The 24,912-nt window shown below is 42.2% G+C and overlaps 1 protein-coding gene across 1 annotated transcript in view; it reads left to right on the forward strand.

Annotated features, from left to right (window-relative positions):
* KLHL6 (kelch like family member 6) overlaps positions 1 to 24,159 on the forward strand; it is an 86,486-nt gene extending 62,327 nt beyond the window's left edge. The window contains exons 6-7 of the mRNA XM_073625822.1: positions 13,009 to 13,222; positions 21,756 to 24,159. Coding sequence (XP_073481923.1) covers positions 13,009 to 13,222; positions 21,756 to 22,057 — 516 coding nt within the window. The 3' untranslated portion in view covers positions 22,058 to 24,159. The remainder of the gene's footprint in view (positions 1 to 13,008; positions 13,223 to 21,755) is intronic.
* The last annotated feature ends 753 nt before the right edge of the window (positions 24,160 to 24,912 follow it).

Raw genomic sequence — 24,912 nt, forward strand, 5'->3', positions numbered from 1 at the left:
ATAGATTTTTTTTAATCTCCAAGCTTTATTGAATGATACACTTTGTTACATATAAAAATCTAACAGCACAAATTCTCATTTGGCTTCATATGCAAACACAAAAACTAATTTTGAACCTGTTTGTCATTCAATTTTATATTCCTGCATAGACCTTAGCATCCCCATACCGTCAACCATTATAAACCAAATAAAAAGCAAAGATTAAAATAAAGGAAATAGAAAGAACAGAAATAAAAGCAAGAAACAGAAGAAGAAGAAAAGAAGGGGAAAAAAAGTCTCAAGATATCTGAAGTGCTGAAATCTTTCCAAGCTCCCCTATTTAGCTATTTTGGGTATGTCTCCTGTAGGCTTGCTGTCAATTCCTCCATATGCATAATATAATTCAGACATCCATTCTTTAATACTTTCTTTAATACTGGGAATGATACTAGAATTCCCAGAATTCCAACATCTGGGTATAATAGCCCTGGCTTTGGCAAAGACAAGGATGTTAGACCCTTCTTAGCCATCTGTGGTGATCCTGGAAAGATAGAAAGTAAAGCCAATTCTGGTAGTTCAGGTAGCCTATTACCTGTAATATGTGTTGTAAGTTGAAATACAGCCTTCCAGTATGGTCTCAAGTATGAACACCACCACTACAAAAGCCACACTGTGCTAAGTTCCTTGCCACAGCATCAGAAACTAGGTGAATAATTAGATAACATCTTTTGTATTTTGTCAGGGCATCAATACCATCTAGATAAGATTTTATAGTTTCTCTATATCTTGTAGTTTCTTGTATCTGAACTAAGAAGCCTAATTCTTATGTTAAGAAAAAATACTTTTCCCAATCCTCTGATAAAAGCGGGTGGCCTAATTCTCGTTCTCAATCCCTGATATACAAGGGGTTGGCATGTTGAAGAAGTATGTCATAGACAGTAGATATTGCTCGCGGACAATCGTTCTTCTGAAGACACAGAGTCTCTATAGGAGTTGCGTCTCGAGAACATAGACCTTGTTTCTAATTATATTATGCAGACGGCAGCAATGAGCTGATCATGCATGATATGACATGAAGCCTGTGTCAGGGCTGGGCTCAGCCCTTCCTTGGGCCCATACAGTACCTGGTGCATTGTAAAGGGTACGGTCCGGAGGAACGCTCTTGGGTCTCATCCTTGGACGTACATGCTACTGTCCTGCTCCATGATTTTCATAGAAATATTCCCCTCAAGCCTGGTGGTCCTCCAAAGGGGAGAGGTAATTGTCAGGGCTGGGCTCAGCCCTTCCTTTTCAGATGTCGGCTAATTGCCAGCTCCTTTCTCTACACAGTGACTCACCTGTTGATATCCTGCTCGCCAGTCCTGCCTACTTAAGCCGTCCAGACCAGATGATCTTTGCCTTCACTTTGGTCTCATCTCTAGAGACGCTCTCCTGTGTTCCTGGTAAAGACTTGCCTGGCTGACATTCCTTCTGGCTCCAGATCCTGCTTGCTGTTCTACTACACTCATCTCTGGCTCCCTGACGATTTGGCTTGTCTGACTATCAGTTCCGGTTCCTGAACTCTGGCTATGTTTTGACCACTTTTACTCTGTTTCCCCTTTTATTATTATTATTAAACAAGTGTGATTTAACTGTAATTCTGTCTCAGTCTGATTCATGGTTTCTGACAGTAAGCAAAGGCCATGAATTCAGAAGATGCATTCAATCCACTTGTTGGTAATATTTTTTCCAGATACCTTTGTATCGAAGCACTCGATTCCGCTGCAGCTGCGTGACACTCTACTTGCCACTGAGGCTCTTGACGGGAGACCTCTACAGCCTGCCTATGTGACTCATGAGACTGTTACGTTGTCCATGGCCGTAGGGGCTCTTCACCATGAGATAATCCAATTCCAAGTTATTTCCTCACCTAAGTTTCTGCTGGTTATTGGTTATCCTTGGTTACAGAGGCACAACCCCTCTTTTGATTGGCTCCGTGCTGAGGTTCTCTTCTGGTCTTCACAATGCAGTAAGACATGCTTCCAGAAGGTAGCCAAGGTCCTGTGCACCTCTTCACTCTCCTCCCTGCCGGTGGAGTACCACGATTTTAGCAATGTCTTTGACAAAGGTCAAGCCGGTAGTTTGCCTCCAGACCGGTCGTATAATTGCGCAGTTGACCTTCAACCTGGTGCCATTTACCCTTTGTTGGTCTTGGAGGATAGGGCCATGGAGGAGTATGTTGCAGATGCACTTTCTCAAGGTTTCATCCGCAAATCTTCATCTCCTGATTTCTTCTTTGTGAAGAAGAAGAGTGGTGAACTGAGACCTTGTATTGATTATAGGGGTCTCAGTGGTTTCATGATTGCCTATCATAAAACACCATGAATGCCTATCTGATTCCATTGATTACAGAGTTATTTGACTGCCTCAAGGGAGCAACGGTTTTCACAAAGCTTGATTTGAGAGGGGCACACAATCTCATGAGGATTGAGGAGGACGACGAGTGGAAAACTGCGTTTAATACCAGAACAGGCCCATATGAGTACCTCATAATGCCTTTTGGCCTTTGTAATGCCCCAGCAGTTTTCCAGGAATTTATTAACGATGTCCTCCAAGATTTGTTGCAGTTATGTGTGATGGTTTATCTCAACGATATCCTCATATTTTCCAAGTCCCTGGAGAGCCACCATACAGATATCTGTAGTGTGCTTCAGAAACTAAGAGAGAACAATCTCTATTGTAAATTCCATCGTGAACAGGTTAAATTCCTGGGTTATGTAATTTCCACTGCTGGTTTTTTGATGGACCCAGAGAAACTTTCAGCAGTCCTACAGTGGCCCCCGACCCATGGGTTTACGTCCTCTGCAGCATTTATTTGGCTATGCCAACTATTATTGGAAGTTTATTCGTAACTTCTGATCTCTGGTCAAGCCCCTGACTGATATGACCAGAAAGGAAGGTAACCCACAGAGTTAGTCTCCGGAGTCCATTAAGGCCTTTGAGAGTCTCAAGGCTGCCTTTGTTTCTGCTCCTGTGTTGGCACATCCTGATCCTATGTTACCTTTTATCCTTGAGGTTGATGCTTCTGAGACTGGAGTTGACGCCCTTCTGTCTCAATATCCTACCTCTGAGAGCACTATGCATCCTTGTGGCTACTTTTCTAAGAAATTGTCACCTGCGGAGTGCAATTATGAGATTGGTGACAGAGAGCTGTTAGTGATAATTTTAGCCCTGAAAGAATGGAGACATCTCCTCAAAGGTACCACTGTGCCAGTTCTCATTCTTACTGACCATAAGAATCTCACATTCTTGTCTGAGGCTAAACGCCTCTCATCCAGAAGGGCGCGATGGGTTCTTTTCTTGTCTAGTTTCAATTACATTGTCTCATTCTTACCCGGTACTAAAAATGTAAGGGTTGACGCTTTGTCACGACAATTTTCCTCCACTTCCAAGATGGAGTCGGTTTCTGTGATTCCTCCTGATCATATTCTGGCTACGGTTCGCACCAGTCTCACTTCTCCTTTGGGTGACAAAATTCTTGCCGCTCAGGTCCATGCTCCCCCTGAGAAATCTTGTGACTGCTGCTTTGTCCCAGAGAGTCTCCGTACTGCAGTGCTACAGACTTACCATTCTCCCAAGGCTGCTGGCCACAACTCTTTTGGGCCATTTCCCAACAATTCTGGTGGCCTAGTCTACGTGCTGATGTAACCGCCTTCGTAGCTGCCTGTTCCGTGTGTGCTCAGAGTAAGACTCCACAACACGTTCCAGTGGGCCTCCTACAACCCATACCCAATGGAGAGAGGCCCTGGACCCACCTGTCTATGGATTTCATTGTGGAGTTACCCAACTCCCAGGGCAACACAGTTATCCTTATGGTGGTTGACCAGTTCTCAAAACTGTCCCATTGTATTCCACTTAAGAAGTTGCCCACTTCTAAGGAACTGGCTTCCATTTTTGCTCAGGAGATCTTTCGCTTACATAGGTTACCCAAGGTGATCGTCTCGGACAGGGGTAGTCAGTTTGTGTCCCGAGTCTGGCGAGCCTTTTGTGCACAGTTGGGAATTCAGCTTGCTTTCTCCTCTGCGTATCACCCGCAGTCTAATGGGGCTGCAGAACGAGCCAATCAGTCCTTGGAGCAATTCCTATGTTGCTATATTTCTGACCATCAGAACAACTGGTCAGACCTCTTACCGTGGGCGGAGTTTGCTCACAATAGTGCCTTGAATTCTGCTTCCCAATTGTCCCCGTTTATGGCGAACTATGGTTTCCAACCTTCCATGTTGCCTGACTCGTTTGTTCTGCAGCGTATTCCTGCGTTAGAGGAGCATCTCCGTGGTCTTCGTTCCACTTGGGCACAAGTCCAGGAGGCTTTGCGTCATGCTAATGATAGGTACAGACTCCATGCTGACCGCACACGCCTGCCTGGGCCTTCCTACCAGGTTGGGGACAGGGTCTGGCTGTCATCTTGCAACCTCTGACTTTATGTACCCTCTCTGAAGTTCGTACCTTGGTTTATTGGGCCTTTCCGTATTCTTCCCAGGATTAACCCAGTGGCTTACGCATTAGACCTTCCTTCTAATACGCATATCTCAAATGTATTTCATGTCTCCTTATTAAAACCTTTGGTCTGCAGCCGCTTTACCACCTCGGTGCCTCATCCTCACCTTGTACAGGTTGAGAACCATGAGGATTATGAAGTACAGTCCATTGTTGACCCCCGTAGGTTCCGTGGACGCATACAGTAACTGGTGCATTGCAAAGGGTATGGTCCGGAGGAATGCTCTTTGGTCTCATTCTTGGACGTACATGCCCCTGTCCTCCTCCGTGATTTCCATAGAAATTTTCCCCTCAAGCCTGGTGGTCCTCGAGGGGGAGAGGTAATTATGGAGGGGGTACTGTCAGGGCTGGGCTCAGCCCTTCCTTCTCAAAGTTGGCCACTCAGCTGTCGGCTAATTGCCAGCTCCTTTCTCTTCACAGTGACTCACCTGTTGATGATATCCTGCCTATCCTGTCAGTCCTGTCTACTTAAGCCGTCCAGCCCAGGTGATCTCTGCCTTCACCTTGGTCACTACTCTAGAGACGCTCTCCTGTGTTCCTGTTAAAGACTTGCTTGGCTGACATTCCTTCTGGCTCCAGATCCTGCTTGCTGTTCTACTACACTCATCTCTGGCTCCCTGACGTTTTGGCTTGTCTGACTATCCGTTCCGATTCCTGAACTCTGGCTATGTTTTGACTACGTTTACTCTGTTTACCTTTTTATTATTATTATTATTAAACAAGTGTGATTTAACTGTACTTCTGTCTCAGTCTGATTCATGGTTTCTGACAGCCTGTCAGTCTGTGTGCAGATGTTTTATTGAGAACAATTGACAGATAACCTGTACTCAGAGACGAGGGAGCCTTCCATTGTTGACCTCTCCTTCCCCAAATACTAGCTGCCTGGCTGTCGTGATGGCCCATTGGCTTCAATAATTTCTGAAGCACTGATTTGGAACACAATTGCAGATTTGCAGATCTAGCTTTCCATAGTTAAAGAGACAGATGTTATTCAGGAGATTAATTGTAACAAGCAAGCCTGGACTCTGGGAGGTGCTTTTTTTTTTAAACACTACAGCTGAACAACTGTCTTCTGAGGGTGGGGGGCCATTTTAAAACAAACTCCCCTTTGCAGTGCTTGTGTGCACCCTTTTGCATGCATACAAGAACACTCTGTTTGCATTGTCCATTGGACATAACAGATCACAACACAAGGGTACAGAGTCAATGAAATTGGCCCTGCTCCACATGATCGTTGTGACTAATCACACCATTTGCAGTCAGCGTGTGGCACACCAATTCGCTGTGAGAGGGAAGAGAGTGTTAACTAGTGTGATCAGCAGAAATGCTTTTACAGTGTCACCAGCTTATCCACATTGTGCTTGCTTTCTAGGCACACCAGTACACAGTGTCACCAGACCAATGCAGCCAGCCACATTGTCCTTGACCGCAACCATGCCAGTACAGTGTCACCAGACCATTGCAGCCAGCCAGTTTTCCAGATCACTAGCCACACCAGTACAGTGTTAACAGACTAGTGCAGCCAGCCACAGTGTCCTTGATTGCTGCCATACCATTTCAGTTTTACCAGACCAGTGTAACCAGCCACAGTTTTCCATTGCACCAGTTCCAGTGTTACCAGACCAGTGTAAGCCAGTAAAAATATTCCTGATAGCCACCATACCAGTCAGAGTGTCACAAGACCAGAGCTGTGCTGTTCCCATATTCAAGAAGGGTAGGAGAATGTGTTTTGAGCTGTTACTCTTGGTATGCCCATACTGTGTAAAAAAACAGATTATTTACTTTCCACATTTTCCAAAAACTTGTGGTAACAAATAAAATCTTCAAAACACTCACAAATGCTTCTTAAAAATATCTCGGGGTGTCTGCTTTCCAAAATGTAGTCATTTTGTGGTAGTTTCTACTTCCTGGCTTTTTAGAGCCTCAAGAAATGTAATAGGTATTCAGGAAATCAGATGTGTAATTTATGCCCCTTGAGAGTTTGAAGGCGCTCTTGGATTTTGGGCTTCTCTAAAAATAACTTTCCCTGCCAAAAATGACTACACATACAATGCGTGATACATTAGTGTGATGGTCAGTGAGAGGAATGCTCCTTACACTTGTGGACATTAAGAAGAATTATCCCCTTAGAGATAGCTAAAAAGATCAACGGTGTCAGTGGGAACTTATCTGAGAGGCAGTAATTGCTCATTGCTTAAGGAACTGGCAACCTCTGGAGGAACCCTAGGGTTCCATGGAACCCTGGTTGAGAAACCCTGATCTAGGCTATGAATTTTTTTCACACATGTGAAACTACACACTATAAGAATGTGTTTTGGGGTTTTAATTGTAAGTGTGAGAAATATCTTGTTAAAATGACAACTTCGTAAAAAAAATCTAATTTTATTTACTTTCTTAATTTTTCGTGGCAAACAATTACAACTTAAAATAACTTACCATGCTTCTTACTAAATACTTTGGAATGCCTACTTTCCAAAAAGGGGTGTTTGTACAGCATTTTATGTTTCAGTGTTTTTTATTAAGTTTTTCCAGAAAAAAAAGCACAATTTACAAGCATTCAGATGAGGCAAAATCTATTGCCTGTTAAAGAAATAATAAGAACAGAGGTACATGGCTAAATATATATACTGCAATCATTTTAGAACAAATAAACCTGAGCAATAGGAAGAACCATGTGCGTGGGGAGTTCTGCAAACGATTGAAAGATGTTGGACATGCCTCCAGAATACCCGACTACCCCTAATGGGAGCAAGCTGTGATCGGGAGGGGGCATATCCAACTCTCCCTTTCTTGTTTTTTCTTTTCTGTTCCCCGAATCCATTATTTTTCATCATGTGCAACTATTCATCGCTCAACCTAATAGTTAATAGTCATTGACCCAATAGTCAATAGTAATGTTGTACAGCATTTTAAGGCCTCAAGACCGGGGTTTATAAATTTCAAATATATATACCACAGTTTGCAGATTTATTTTTTTTTACCAAAGCAATGTTGCAAATGCTTTGGCCTAAATATTTGAAGAAATATTTTTTTCTTTCATAAAGTTTTCTAACAGAACTCTGGAAAACTGTTTACTTTTTTTTTAAATATTCAGTTTTTTTCCTTTGTATAGCAATAAATAAAACCCAGTGGTGATTAAATACCATCAAATGAAAGCTCTATCTGTCTAAAAAAAAAATTATATAAATATCATTTTGGTACAGTGTTGCATCACCAAGTAAGTCAAAGTATCACAGTGGCGAAAACTTAAATCTTCTCTGTCTCATACATGTAATTCCGAGGTCTACGTTCCCGATGATCCCGATCATCCCGGTTCCTTCTGGAGATTCTGCCAAACTCCTGATATGACTCGCCAAAAACTGTTAAGGAATTATTTCTGATTGGGACTCTAAAACAAAAGTTAATACTGCAGCTGCAGGAACAGATTCACAGGACGCAATCACTGTGTTTAAAATGTCCGTTCAGTGCCAAAATGTATTATTACATGTTGTTTTATACATAGATAAGAAAGGGGTGGTGTGAGATGTTATTAAAAACTAACAAATAGAAATATGTTATTAAAAGCTAACAAATAGAAATATATTATTAAAAGCTAGCGAATAGAACAATTGCAAAGAGTAAAACCTTGAGAGGGGAGGGGGGAGTAGAGACAGAGAGAGAGCTTCTAGCATAATATGTGTCTGTGTGTTAGGGGAAGGTTACAGAACACATTTCAGCAGTGCTAACAAAATGGAGTCTATTGTGCTTAAATGAACAATACTGTGAATGTCCATGTCAAGAGCTTTTCTGTTGAAAAACAGACTTACTGGTTGGATTACCAGATTAATATACTGTAGAAGAAAGAAAGCCTAAAAAAGGAAACCAATATAGCTATTACATTTAAGAACTGGTAAGCTGAAATTTAATAAATGTTCGCTTAATGTAAAAACACTAGTCTGAGATTTCCCCTAGCATGTGTATGACGGTTGTATAGTTTACACTGAACATTTTTTAACAAGCTTTCCTTAACCATGTCAAAAAAGACACAATGGCCAAAAAAACAGGTCAGATACAGGATGTACAAATAAGTGCTTTGGTAAACTAGAGACATTAGCAGATTGTTCTGAACATGAAGAACATGTACAATATTATGTAATGATATCAGCACGCATATTGGTTTTATACGGCCTTTGATTATCACTGGCGCTGTTTACTGTTCATGTCTGAGTGACTTGGGTATATAACATTACAGTCATCCAAAGGCCTCTGCATATCTATTGCTGCTGGGTTACAGCAAACAAACTGTAATTGTCATCTTTGGCACTCTGATGTAACTAAGCCATTAACATTTAAACCAAGCAGTTATACTGAATATACTGATTTTTTTCCTTAATATCAATCTTACATCCTATTGACTGCTAAATGTACTGCACCTATGTATTTATTTTTAAAGAAAGTTTGAAAGACCAATTCCATTGCTTGATTATAGGTCGCCAATTATTTTTGCCAAGCTGATTGCATGCTGTGTAACATCCAATAGAATTTATTTAAGAATAGCTTGCAACAGTGGCACCAAATCTGGTTCTCTGGCTAGGTGAATCGCCACTTCATGCAAAACTGTGTGCTAAGACCAGCCAGACAATGCAAACATTAAAGCAGTAGTAAAGTTTTGAGAAAAAATAAAAACATTTCCCCCTGCAAGGCAATGTTATAATGTGCTAGTATGCATCGCATACTAGTCATTATAAATGACTTACCTTAAAACAAAGCCCTCCAGTGGAGTGCTGTCACTGCTCACAGGGCTTCCATCTTCACCCAGTCTTCCTTCCAGATTTGTGGGCTCCGGCTGTCTGACTGGCCGAGCCACGATGATGTCACGCATGTGCATGGGAGTCACGATTTATGGCACAGAGCTCTGAAGGGACGGCACGGGTATGCCGTTCCTTCAGAAGGCACGCGCCAGTGACGTCATCGGCTGCTGCTCACTGGAATATCTCCTAAATGGTGCACATTTAAGAAATATTCATTTTTACCTACAGGTAAGGTTTTTTAATAAGCTTACCTGTAGGTAAAAACGTCAGACATTATATTACTAGCACTTTAATACATCAGATAATTTTGAAATCCACTCTCACTGATACATTGAACTTATTTTTATCTATACATGATTTTCTAGAAGAGTTCCTATCAGACAATAACCCTTAATTTGCCTCATATTAAATAGATATGAAAGGTTCACTAAAGCTCCAGTCTAATTAAAACAGTTCTAAAACCAATTATTTTTTTTCCTAAAATGAAAAACATATTATACTTGCCTCCTTTTCTGGGGTCCCCCACTGGCACTCTTTTCTCCTCCTCTTCTTCAAGTGCCCCCCCATAGCAAGCCACTTGCTATGGGGGCACTCATGCAGGCTCGCTCGTGAGTCGGGCTGTGTGCGTCTATAGAGACACACATCACAGCTCAGACCCATCCCCCACTCCTTCCTCACAGGATTTGATTGATAGTAGCATAAGCTAATGGCTCCCACTGCTATCAGCAAAGCCTGAGAGACCAGTAAGAGTGTGGAAGAGCTGTTGCAGAAGGAAGAGCGCTGGATCAAGAATGGACTCAGGTAAGTGTTTAGGGGAGGGGGAGCTGTTATTTAGGGTTTTTTACCTTAATGTATGATATTGCATGAACCGCTTGCTGACCGCACTATACCCGAATGACAACTATATTCGTCCAGTTCTGGGAGGTCGTCTGTGATGGGAGTCACTTTGGGTGGGGGGCTTGTGGAACCCAGCTTACCTTGGAGAGCACTGGAAGCTCCTTCTCCAGCTCCCCTGCCCCTCCTATGTTTAAGTTCCCCTGTGTCTATTAGGGGCACAGGTTGACCGAGAACCCCAATCTGATCTGTACCAATTGGACTCACTGTACAACCACACTGGAATGTTGTATGTACATATATATATATATATATATATATATATATATATATATATATATATATATATATATTGTCTCATACTGTTGGGGACTCTTTGTTGGGTTGTTTGGGGTGTGGCTGTATTCCATTGTTCTTTTGTTTTTGTCTGCCTTGTGAGCAAAGTATTATGGGATGTATGTCTTATGGGATGTATGAGGATTAGCTGTTGACTACACCTGTGTCCTGCTACTGGTGGAGGTAAAGTCTACCCGCCTTGTTTCATTATGCAAAGGAGGGGGGCTTGTCCCCTGAGTGTATCTCTATGTACCTGCATTCAAATAAACAGTTTATGGTCAGCAGCCAAAACGAGTACTGCCTAGTCTGTGGTTGCAAGCGGTTGGAAGATCTGATATCTATATTTAGACTGGAAGGAAGCGGTGTATAACAAAAGCACTCAAGCGGAATGTGGGACATTTCGTTACATTAGTGACAAGAAGTGGGATGCTTCCTGCAGTCTGGGACATCCAAACCTCCACCTGGATCCAAGGTCCGGATAGCAGGCAAGGAGAGGAGAGTTACAGATACCAGCCGCCATGGAAGAGGAATTCGGAAGGAGGTTGCTAGAGATGTGGATACAGCACAGAGGACCAGTATCAGAGCAAGTCCTGCTGGGATGGTATGATTCTGTCCCCTGGGAACTCTGGAAGAAAGTGCTAGCCCATGAGCAGCTACACTAGGGAAAAATGCTTTCCTCCTTCCAGGAAAAGTACTGGTCGCAGTACGAAGTGCGAATTGTTTTTTTGGAGAGACAACTGCACAAGGAATAGAAAGCTGAGTTAACCAGGCTGGTCCAGGTGGAGATGCAGTTGGATGAGAGCCCTCCGTTGGTAAGTAGCCCAAGTGTGCCCATGGACAGTGGATGACACCCCAACAGAAGGCTTTGGTTACAGCGGCCTGGGGCTGTTATTAGAGAGGCTGTCATAGGACCCTGACTTTGGGAGCGATTTGGAGTGGGGTTTGGAAGAAATCTCGGAATACAGAGAACGGATGCTGAATGTCTCAGAAGTTCCCTGGGCACTGGAAGATTTGAAGTTTCTAGCCAATCAGGAATGGGAGCTGGAGATCACCTACAGACACCTGCTAGGTTCTGCTCAGCAGCAGGTCTGGGCTCCCTTTGCCTGGGAGTATCAGGAAATACATGCTGACAACTCTAAAATCCTGGCTGAAGAGTCGGCAATGTGGCAGAGTAACAGTGTGCTTTATCCATCTCCGCCCGCAGCTATGGAAGCGGAGGTCTTATGGCGGATGCAGCAGGTGCTGGCTGACCTTGATGATCCTGTTTTGCATGGGATGATCTTGGATGGAGGAATGTGTCTGTTCAGCAGCTGGATGAGGGTATGGGAGATGGAGCAGTCGGCTCATCTCTCCAGCCACAGAATGTATACATCGGAGGATTTTATAGATTATGAGTCACCTGCCAAAGTGTTGGCACTGGGCCCAAGTGCAGCCAACCCATGGTGACAGACTGGCCAAGCGTGTCTCCAGACCTAAACCCTATTGATCATCTGTGGGGCATCCTCAAACGTAAAGTGGAGGAGCGCGAGGTATCTAACATGCACTAGCTCCATGATGGAGGACTGGAAGAGGACTCCAGTGGCAACCTGTGAAGCTCTGGTGAACTCCATGCCCAAGAGGGTTAAGGCAGTGCTGGAAAATAATGGTGGCCACATAAAATATTGACACTTTGGGCCCAATTTGCACATTTTCACTTTGGGGTGTACTCACTTTTGTTGTCAGCGGTTTAGACATCAATGGGTGTGTATTGAGTTATTTTGAGGGTACAGAAAATTTACACTGTTATACAAGCTGTGCACACACTACTTTACATTGTAGCAAACTGTCATTTCTTCAGTGTTGTCACATGAAAAGATATAATAAAATATTTACAAAAAATGTGAGGTGTGTTCTCACTTTTGTGAGATACTGTATATGACTGCCAGCTAAATACAACTGCTCAATTGTATGTTGACATTTTTTACCTAATGCAAACTGAGACTAGTGACATGTATATTAGGAATAGAGGATGTCTGATTTAACCAAACACATTACTGTTTTAGGTTGGGTCAATGATAATGATGACAATCTAGATACACAACTGGGTCCTCAAGTACTAGAAACAAAAACTATTTTAAAATCAGCAATGTAGTATCACCAGGAAACAGCAATGTGCAAGTCACAAAATCTGTTTAGTAAATCCACCACAATGTCTTGATGTACAATATAAACATGAACCACATTGTGGTAACTAACTTTGCTCCAGATTTCTTTGAACTTTTGTATAATTTTGTTACACGTTCTTTTTGAAAAAAGAGAGCTGTAACCTACTGTAGAACAGAAGGAGGCACGATAATAGGGTGTGAACAATGTGAAATGTTATAAAGCTTATTATTTATTCTGTCTGCAGATGCCGAGCACATAAAATACTCAAGTAAAGCAGTGCAATTACTATCACATGTATCACCAAAATTTACTATTTTTAACATTTATTTCTAGTAGATTTCACTGCACTGATGTGTACACAAAGTCTATTCTTTTTGTGTTTTTACAGACAGCACCTTTAATAATGAGTGTAAGTTCGTTTGCTGCAGCCAGCCATAAGAGCAAGCTTTATGTAATTGGCGGTGGACCCAATGGAAAGCTAGCTACAGATAAAACGCAGTGTTATGACCCATCTACCAACAAGTGGAGCTTAAAAGCACCTATGCCCGTAGAGGCAAAATGTATCAACGCTGTAAGCTTCCATGATCACATCTATGTGGTTGGTGAGTATTTTACTGTATATGTGTGTATGTATATATTATTCTTATTATGAATATTATTATACAGGATTTACAGTGGGGACGGAAAGTATTCAGACCCCCTTCAATTTTTCACTCTTTGTTATATTGCAGCCATTTGCTAAAATCATTTAAAGTGGAGTTCCACCCAAAAATGGAACTTCCACTTTTTGGATTCCCCCCCCCCCTCCTCCGGTGTCACATTTGGCACCTTTCAGGGGGAAGGAGGGAGCAGATACCTGTCTAATACAGGTATATGCTCCCACTTCCTGGCATAGATCACCGCGGCGCTTGCGGTGACCTATGCTACTTACGACGCCTACCCCATCCTCCCCCGCTGTATTCTGTGAGACACAGAACACAGCAGGGACCTGAGAGGACACGCAGCGTGACTCGCACATGCGCAGTAGGGAACCAGGAAGTGAAGCCGCATGGCTTCACTTCCTTATTCCCTTACCGAGGATGGCGGCGGCAGCAGCCGAGAGCGAAGGACGAATCAGCTTCGGCTGCTGACATCGCGGGCTCCCTGGACAGGTAAGTGTCCATATATTAAAAGTCAGCAGCTGCAGTATTTGTAGCTGCTGGCTTTTATTATTTTTTTTTTTAGCGGACCTCCGCTTTAAGTTCAATTTTTTTCTCATTAATATACACACAGCACCCCATATTGACAGAAAAACACAGAATTGTTGACATTTTTGCAGATTTATTAAAAAAGAAAAACTGAAATATCACATGGCCCTAAGTATTCAGACCCTTTGCTCAGTATTTAGTAGAAGCACCCTTTTGATTTAATACAGCCATGAGTCTTTTTTGGAAAGATGCAACAAGTTTTTCACACCTGGATTTGGGGATCCTCTGCCATTCCTCCTTGCAGATCCTCTCCAGTTATGTCAGGTTGGATGGTAAACATTGGTGGACAGCCATTTTTAGGTCTCTCCAGAGATGCTCAATTGGGTTTAAGTCAGGGCTCTGGCTGGGCCATTCAAGAACAGTCACAGAGTTGTTGTGAAGCCACTCCTTCGTTATTTTAGCTCTGTGCTTAGGGTCATTGTCTTGTTGGAAGGTAAACCTTCGGCCCAGTCTGAGGTCCTGAGCACTCTGGAGAAGGTTTTCGTCCAGGATATCCCTGTACTTGGCCGTATTCATCTTTCCCTTGATTGCAACCAGTCGTCCAGTCCCTGCAGCTGAAAAACACCCCCACAGCATGATGCTGCCACCACCATGCTTCACTGTTGGGACTGTATTGGACAGGTGATGAGCAGTGCCTGGTTTTCTCCACACATACCGCTTAGAATTAAGGCCAAAAGTTCTATCTTGGTCTCATCAGACTAGAGAATCTTATTTCTCACCATCTTGGAGTCCTTCAGGTGTTTTTTAGCAAACTCCATGCGGGCTTTCGTGTGTCTTGCACTGAGGAGAGGCTTCCGTCGGGGCCACTCTGCCATAAAGCCCCGACTGGTGGAGGGCTGCAGTGATGGTTGACTTTCTACAACTTTCTATGAATACTTTCCGTCCCCACTGTATATAGCGCCAACAGTTTGCGCAGCGCTTTACAACATGAAGGCAGACAGTACACTTACAATATAAATCAATACAGGAGGGATCAGAGGGCCCTATTCATTAGAGCTTACAATCTAGAAGGGATGGTCAAGTGGAAACAAAAACAAAAGATAATAACTGTGGGGGGTGAGCTGATGGAGGAAATGATAATACAGTTGTTAGGTGTGGGTAGGATAGGCTTCTCTGAAGAGAAGGGTTTTCAGGGATCGTCTAAAAGCTAATAGAGTAGGAGATAAGCGGACAGATTGGGGTAAGGCATTCCATAGGATTGGAGAGGCTTTGGAAAAGTCCTGGAGGCAAGCATGGGAGGGGGTGACGAGGGAGCTAGAGAGCAGGAGGTCCTGAGAGGAACGAAGAGAACGAGTGGGTTGGTATTTATAGACTAGGCTAATGATGTAGCTGGGGGCTAAATTGTGGATGGCTTTGTAAGTAATTGTTAGTATTTTGAATTTAATTTGTTGGGTGAGCAGAAGCCAGTGGAGGGATTGACAGAGAGGGGTAGCAGACACAGAGCGATTGGTATGGTGGATGAGTCTGGCATGTGTGTATATATATATATATATATATATATATATATATATATATATATATATATATATATATATATATATATATATATATATATATATATATATATATATATATATACACCTTTTTACCTTTTACCAATCACTCCGCTTCCGATCCCCCCATGCAATCACATGACACCAAACAGTCTGAATTCCAGATTTATATTTCTTTATTTGCGAATAAATCTGTGGGGCTATTCAGTGAGGTATATGAGATGCCCCTTTTTTTCCCCTGTTCTTTGTGGGGCCTTAATTTATAGCCGTAGCTTTGTTACTCAATCCCCTTATGGCGATCCTTTCCTGGTTCCATTTTTCTATATGATACAACACTCTCAAGTTAGACAGATAAGAATCACTCTGACTAATCCTTTCTATTTGACTTTTAAGATTCCTGTGGGTGTTGAACTCAAAGTCACAGGCCATCACTGCCTATTTCCATGACTTGTATGTCAAACTTCCCTCAGCCCTTGGAAGTGCTTGATACTGCGTTCCTTGGATGCACAGTATGAAGTCCTTCTTTAGCTCCTCTGGGCTTGCACTCCCTTTGCTCTCTCCCAATCAACAGTCCATGTTCTACTCACAGAAAGTCGTTCACCCAGTTCAGCTTCCTCCGCTTTGCTCCTACTTCCTCCAGCCCCGCCGCTTTGCTCCTACTTCCTCCTCCTCTGACCAGTACATCCCCCGCATGGGAACGTCTGGTAGTTCCTCAATGACTACATGCTGACTTCTACTCCAGGGCCTAGGCTCTTGGCCCCCTGGATTCTCCTCCGGCTCCAGGGCTCCGGGATCTCTGAACTCTCGGGCCTCTGGGCCTAACTTGTGGACTCTGAATCCTGAACTGAAAAAACTAAAAAACCCCTCCCAGAGCATGTGACTCCCCTTTTTATGAGAGACCTCCCTCTGACCATAGAAATTAACCATTGTTCAGTCCTCTCACATGGGTTTCCTGCCACTCAGGTCTCAGCCCATCCTCTCTTTCCAGCAGAATCCACTATTAAGCAGAGAAGGTATCTCTGAGCCCAAGTGTAGGCGGCCACACCCCCCTCTATTCTGACACTTCCAACCCTGAATTAACATGCCCAGCAAAGAACACAGGCCTGGTTGAATTTACCTGTCTCTATATCCTAAACTATCAAAAAACACAATAAAGCACCTACCTACAAGTAGAGGGCGCTACATATATATATATATATATATATATATATATATATATATTTAGGTCCATATATATTTGGACACAGGCAAATTTTAGGAACTGCAACCATTTTTATACACAGTCCCCCCATTTTCAAGGGCACAATTGTAATTGGACAAATGAATATAATCATAAATAAAATGTTCATTTTTATTATTTTGTTGAAAATCCTTTACTGGTTGACTGCCTGCAGTCTGGAACCCATGGACATTACCAAAGACTGGATTTCCTCCTTTTTGATGCTTTGCCAGGCTCTAACTGCAGCTGTCTTCTTGTTCTTTGTGGATTTTTCTGTCTTTAGTTTTGCCTTCAGTAAGTGAAACTGGGTTGAGATCAGGTGATTGACTCCGCCATTGCAGAATATTCTACTTCTTTTCTTTTAAAAGCTCCCGGGTTGCTTTTGCAGTGTGTTTGGGATCATTGTCCATCTGTACTGTGAAGCGCTGTCCAATAAACTGCTGCATTTGACTGAATCTGGGCTGACAATATATCTCTAAACACTGTAGAATTCACCCGGCTGCTTCTGCCTTTTGTCACATCATCAGTAAACACCAATGACCCAGTGCCACTGGAAGCCATGCATGCCCATGCCATCACACTGCCTCTACCATGTTTTACAGATGATGTTGTGTGCTTTGGATCATGAGCTGTTCCAAGCCCTCTCCACATTTTTTTCTTCCTGTCATTCTGGTACAGATTAATCTTAGTTTCATCCATCCAAAGAATACTTTTCAAGAACTGGTCTGGCTTTTTTTAGATGTTTTTTGGCAAAGTCTAATCTGGCGTTTCTATTCTTCAGGCTTGTGAATGGTTTGCACCTTGTGGTGAACCCTCTGTATTTGCTCTCATGAAGTCTTCTTTTGATTGTAGAATTTGACAATGATACGCCCACCTCCTGGAGAGTGTTTTTCACTTGTCTGGATGTTGTGAATGGGTTTTCTTTACCATAGAGAGGATCCTGCGATCATCCACCACTGTTGTCTTCCGTAAATGTCCAGGCCTTTTTATGTTGCTGAGCTCACCAGTGCGTTCTTCTTTCCTCAGAATGTACCAAACTGATGATTTGGCAACTCCTAATGTTGCTGCTATCTCTCTGATGGATTTGTTTAATTTTTGAAGCCTTACAATGGCCTGTTTCACTTGCATGGACAGCTGCTTTGAACGTATAATGTAGGTTCGCAGCAACAGATTCCAAATGCAAATACCACACTTAGAATCAACTCCAGACCTTTTACCTGCTTAATTGATGAAGAAATAATGAAGGAGTAGCCCACAAAAGTAGGCAATGAAACAGCTTTTGATTAAATTGTCTAATTACTTTTGGTCCCTTGAAAAAGGGAGGATGGCTATTCTTAAGAGCTATAATTCCTAAACCTTCCTCTGATTTGGATGTGCATACTCTCAAATTAAACCTGAGAGTGTGCACTTTCAGCCCATATCCATTATATAACTATAGCTTGAATATGTTTTGGTAAATACCTGAAAAAAAACAAAAAATGAGTCCAAATATATATGGACCTAACTGTATATTATTATTATACAGAATTTATATAGTGCCAAAAGTTTGCGCAGCACTTTACAACATGAGGGCAAACAGTAGTTACAATACATCTCAATATAGGAGAAATTAGAGGGCCCTGTTTGTTAGAGCTTACAATCTAGGAGGGAGGGTCAAGGGATACAAAAGCTAATAGCTGTGGGGGGTGAGCTGATGGAGAAAATAAAAGTACTGTTGTTAGGTGGGGGCAGAATAGGCCTCTCTGAAGAGCAGGGTTTTCAGGGATCGTCTAAAAGCAAACATAGTAGGAGATAATCGGATTGGGGTAGGGCATTCCATAGGATGGAGAGGCTCAGGAAAAGTCCTGGAGGCGAGCATGGGAGGGTGTGACGTAGGAGCTAGAGAGAAGGAGGTCTTGGGAGGAACTAAGAAAATGATTAGGCATACATACATATATGTGTATATATATATAGATATATATATATAAAACAACATACATGAATTATGCATATTATGCATATCAGATATACATTTGAAAAACAATATAATGGGCATTTTTTTTAGCTATTAGATACATGTACAGTTTCACCAGCCAAATGGTTTGTGATTCAGATACCACTATCAGGCAACATCCTAGCCAGGTCTGTGACATGCAAGGCAGAATTGCAGCCCCATCCTACTTTTCCAGGTATGAATTTACTGTAGGCTGATATTAAAGTAGAGCCAGGTTACATTAGTTAAAATAATAAAAATAATAATAATAATTTGTCTTGGATTTCTTTGAAACTAAATCAGGTTTTTAAGGTTACCTATTGTAAAATGTGCTATGTTTGGGGTGTCTGGCTTCCAATAAAGGACAGCTAATTCTTTACTAACAATAGGGATACAAATTTACTAACAATAGGGATACAAATACATTACAGTTATAAATAAGGAGAGGGGAAAAGGGAAAATGATAATGGGGTAACAGGGGAAGAAGGATGTCTTCACTGGTTTAACACCCACATAACATGCATTCTCTCTGAATCTCTACATTTTTTGTTCATTTTAGTGCAGAGTTGAAACACGCCCTCCAGTTGGGGGGGGGGGGGTGGTAATGGCAGTCAGTGAAGATATCTTAAACAAAAGGTTATACAAGTGCATTCCTGTCCCAGGCTTCCAGTTGACTTCTTGATCATCGCATCACCTGTCCCCTAGCAGGGGTCCTGGTATTCAGAGTACAGAATTAGAAATAGACTTGGAAAACGTAACATAATTAAGTCACCGGGACCAGATGGCTTGCACCCCACCCGAGGGTCCTTAGGGAACTCAGTCAAGTAATTGCCAGACCACTGTTCCTAATTTTTACTGACAGTCTACTGACTGGAATGGTACCATCAGATTGGAGAAAAGCCAATGTAGCACCAATATTTAAAAAAAGGGCCAAAATATATCCCTGGGAATTACAGACCAGTTAGCCTAACAACAATAGTATGCAAGCTCTTGGAGGGGATGATAAGGAACTATATACAAGATTTTAGTAATGAAAATTGTATCATTAGCAGCAATCAGCATGGATTCATGTAAAATCATTCTTGTCAAACCAATCTATTAACCTTCTATGAGGAGGTGAGCTGCCATCTAGAAAGGCCCGTAGACTTGGATTTATCTGGATTTTGCAAAAGCATTTGACACAGTTCCCCATAAACGTTTACTGTACAAAGTAGGGTCTGTTGGCATGGACCATAAGCTGAGTACATAGATTGAAAACTGGCTACAGCGGCGAGTTCAGATGGTGATGATAAATGGGGAGCACTCAGAATGGTCAGGGGTGGAAATAGGGTTCCCCCAGGGTTCTGTGTTGGTACCAATCCTATTTAATTTGTTCATAAATGACCTAGAGGATGGGGTAAACAGTTAAATCTCTGTATTTGCGGACGATACTAAGCTAAGCAGGGAAATAACTTCTCCGCAGAATGTGGAAACCTTGCAAGAAGATCTGAACAAATTAATGGAGTGGGCAACTACATGGCAAAAGAGGTTTAATGTGGAAAAATGTAAAATAATGCATTTGGGTTGGAAAAATATGAATGCAATCTACTCACTTGGGAGAACCTCTGGGGGAAGCATGGATGGAAAAGAACCTAGGGGTCCTATTAGATGATGGGTTTAGCAATGGCATACAATGCCAAGCTGCTGCTAACAAAGCAAACAGAATATTGGCATGCATTAAAAAGGGGATTAACTCAAGAGATAAAGCGATAATTCTCCCACTCTACAAGACTCTGGTCCGGCCTCACCTGGAGTATGCTGTCCAGTTCTGGGCACCAGTCCTCAGGAAGTATGTACTGGAAATGGAGCGAGTACAGAGAAGGGCAACAAAGGTAATAAACGGACTGGAGGATATTAGTTATGAAGAAAAGTTACGAGCACTGAACTTATTCTCTCTGGAGAAGAGACGCTTGAGAGGGGATATGATTTCAATTTACAAATACCATACTGGGGACCCCACAATAGGGATAAAACTTTTCAGTGAAAGGGAGTGGCCACGTGGCCACTCATTAAACGTGGCCACTCATTAAAATTAGAAGGAAAGAGGTTTAACCTTAAACTACGTAGAGGGTTCTTTACTGTAAGAGCGGCAAGGATATGGAATTCCCTTCCACAGGTCGTGGTTTCAGCAGGAAGCATCAATAGTTTCAAAAAACTATTAGATAAGCACCTGAACGACCACAACATACAGGGATATACAATGTAATACTGACATATAATTACACACATAGGATGGACTTGATGGACTTGTGTCTTTTTTCAACCTCACCTACTATGTAACTATATAACTATTTAATGTTGTCTTTTCCGTCTCCCCCTTTCAGTACCCCTTACTGTCCTGGTTTGGGGCAGGGGACCTACTAGTCAAGTGTTAACGAACTCATGCATTTAAAGAATTGGAACGCCTAGAAATATTATGTAGATATTAGAAAAAGGGTAACTTTGTCCTGTCAATTTGGATAGGAGAATTGGAGTGAGGCTACAATGGACTTTAATGGTACATTAGAGACGTTTAAGATACAAAATTAGTATAAAAAGTTGAATTTATTTAACATAACAACAACATATGTTAAGACATATACAAATTAAAATAAGCTCTGTGTATTCAAAAACAGTAAGGGTGTGGTTGAAAAAACTGGTGTTACAAGTTCACCCTATAGCACCTGCACATTAGCATGCTCGGTTGCTATAGGGTGAATTGGTAACACTAGTTTTTTTCAACCACGCCCTTACTGTTTTTGAATATACAGAGCTTATTTTAATTTGTATATGTTGTTGTAATGTTAAATAAATTCAACTTTTTATACTAATCTTAAATGTCTCTATGGTACCATAAGTCCATTATAGCCTCACTCCAATTCTCCTATCTGCATTCATGCATTTATCTAGCCCTCTTTGATGTTGCTAGATAAGCAAATATCCTTTTGCAGTGTGCTCCTAGAGGGAAGCCGTATTTCAGTTCCTGTCCAAACAGCAATGGTATCAATTTTCATTGAACATTACACCTATTAACATGAGAAAGCATTTTCCCAGTTCAGCTGTCTGTATTCAGCTTGGGTAATCCAACAAACCACCTGCTCCTGCTGGTTTAAAAACTGGGTACCTCTAAAGTTATGTATGAGTTGTGATGCTAGCTTCCAATCACTTGATAACGTTTCTTTGTAGGTGGAGCAATGAAAGCACTGTATTCATACAGCCCTCTGGAAGATACCTGGTGCCTGGTGACGAAGTTTAGCCATGAAAGAGCGAGTTGTGGAATAGCTGCATGTTGTAATAAAATATTCATCACGGGTGGAAGAGATGAGAGAAATGAAGTCATTGCCACGGTTTTATGCTGGAACACTGACATAGAAAAACTGACTGAAGAATGTGTCCTCCCCCGAGGAGTCTCCCATCACAGCAGCGTTACATTAAGGAAATCTTATACCCACATTCGTAGGATTGTCACAGGGGCTGTTTCTGTCTAACTACAGAGGACACCGTATCACAACTATCTAATATTTAGATGATTTATAATTTATTGTATTCATTATCACATTAATATGGGAATTTGAAGAGTATTTGTTTAAATGAATTGTTAGCATTGATGACTTATTGTTATCTTTCAGAAAATGTTTTATCCCTTAGCAAAACTTAGCAATTTTAAGTGATTTGGTTTACTTACCGTATATTGATGACATTTTCAATATGCCAATGACACTGAAATTAAAACATGAATTGTCACTTTATAGCACAAATATGTTTTGGCACATTTTTTTTTTTTCATGCTGTTAAGTGCATCCAGAATTATTGTTTAAAGATGGGATATAATGAATGAAGGTAAGATCCTCAGTTGGGTTTTATTGTGTTCCTGTTAGACATATTTCCCCTCACTCCATGTTCTGGTTACACACACCAGGAGAACATAAGGAAGAAGGTTTCTCCCAGCAGAATACAATAAAACAATGGTTCTAACTTTCCTGCACCCAACTAAAAAAATATTTTAATTGCTGTCTGTGCCTCCATTGGAGAGATTTCTGATTGGATGCTGCAAACAATATACATCCACCTGTACTCCATTTTAAAGTACTACCTAAGAATAGATACCATGTAGTGCCTACTTTTAACGTATTAGCCAGAAAAACCTGTTATGTCCAATGAGGCAGCATTAGTGCTATTAAAGGTGCTTTAGACAGGATGGTAGTTGGGGCTGATTTTTTTAGTGGTGCAGAATTCTTTACAAAAGGCTGTAACAATGGAAAGTCAGGCCCCACATAACACATACAAAATATATCAGAGAGAAGCACAGGGGAGACTTCTCTGGCTAATAAGGAGACATGCATTTAGAGGTATTACAAAGGTAATCCTATATTTTATTTGTAGCGCTTACTCCCGGAGGAGCGGCTGATTAAATGTTATATCTGTAATTCACGTCTACCACCCAACCCTCGCAGCCCATAGATTTACAAGTCACAGTCCTTAGTGCTTTTTCACTTGCTTTATTCAACAACACAAACTGGGATAGGAGAAGGACTTCCTATGAGATGCTCTTTTGTTACATTATCATCTTTTAAATGAATCTTGCAGGAATACTATGATCGGTTGCGGATAGTTAAGAAATCATCTTTAAATGATCTCTTAAATCAGGGAAGATGGAAGTAGATTTTTAGAGAGAAAAGTTGATAAAGAGTCACTCTGAATAACTTCTTCATCTATGCGACATTTAAAGAACTGTCCATATCTCTATATATGTGCTTGCAGCTTCACCGCTACCTGTTTGCCACTACTTCCCATCTGCATGGTACTTCCAAGTTGAGCTAAAGAAGAGTCACTCTGAATAACTTTTCCCGCTTGACTGATTGGAATCCTCTGGGTATTGCTGAACCCAAAGTCATAGGCCATCACTGCCCATCTCACTGACTTGTGTACTAACAACCCTCAGTCTCTGGTAGTACCGTTTCCCTTGGGCTTTCACTCACGTGATCAACAGTCCATGTGCCACTCATAAACAATCGATCGCCCAGTTTCCTTCCGCTTTGTTGCTACTTCTCCCCAGGGCCGTCTTTAATTTTGATTGGGCCCTGGGCAAACATTTTCTTGGGGCCCCCCCTCCATTCTGAGACATACAAAAAATAGCAGGTAGACTCAAAATCAGTTTACTGCAGCAGATCACGCAGCGATTGCAATTGTTTGCCAGAGGTTACAGCCTATTATTACTGCTCAATGGCTGGTTTCTAGAGGTTACAACACATAATTTCTGCTTGCCGATTGGTTGCTAGAGGTTAATGTACATTATTAGTGCTCACTAATTGGTTGCTAGGGGTTACAGCACATCATTAGCACTTACTGATTGGTTGCTAGAGATTAAAGCAGATCACTACTGTTTGCTGATTGGTTGCTAGAGGTTCATGCACATCATTACCTCTCACTGAGCAGTGGAGCAATCCCAAATAATTGAGCAAGTAAAGGGGCACATTAATACACATACTACAGGAGAGGTTCAGAGACTGCGGACATACTGCAGAAGACAATCAGAGACTGCGGACATACTGCAGGAGACAATCAGAGACTGAGGACATACTGCAGGAGACAATCAGAGACTGCGGACATACTACAGGAGACAATCAGAGACTGCGGACATACTGCAGGAGACAATCAGAGACTGTGGACATACTGCAGGAGATTACCAGAGACTGCGGACATACAGCAGGAGACAATCAGAGACTGCGGACATACTGCAGGAGACAATCAGAGACTGCGGACATACTGCAGGAGACAATCAGAGACTGCGGACATACTGCAGGAGACAATCAGAGACTGCGGACATACTGCAGGAGACAATCAGAGGCTGCGGACATACTGCAGGAGATTACCAGAGACTGCGGAAATACTGCAGGAGACAATCAGAGACTGCGGACATACTGCAGGAGACACTCAGAGACTGCGGACATACTGCAGGAGACAATCAGAGACTGCGGACATACTGCAGGAGACAATCAGAGACTGCGGACATACTGCAGGAGACAATCAGAGACTGCGGACATACTGCAGGAGATTACCAGAGACTGCGGACATACTGCAGGAGACACTCAGAGACTGCGGACATACTGCAGGAGACAATCAGAGACTGTGGAAATACTGCAGGAGACACTCAGAGACTGCGGACATACTGCAGGAGACAATCAGAGACTGCGGACATACTGCAGGAGATTACCAGAGACTGCGGACATACTGCAGGAGACACTCAGAGACTGCGGACATACTGCAGGAGACAATCAGAGACTGCGGAAATACTGCAGGAGACACTCAGAGACTGCGGACATACTGCAGGAGACAATCAGAG

The sequence above is a fragment of the Aquarana catesbeiana genome, linkage group LG04, assembly GCF_042186555.1.
Source record: "Aquarana catesbeiana isolate 2022-GZ linkage group LG04, ASM4218655v1, whole genome shotgun sequence".
NCBI lineage: Eukaryota > Metazoa > Chordata > Amphibia > Anura > Ranidae > Aquarana > Aquarana catesbeiana.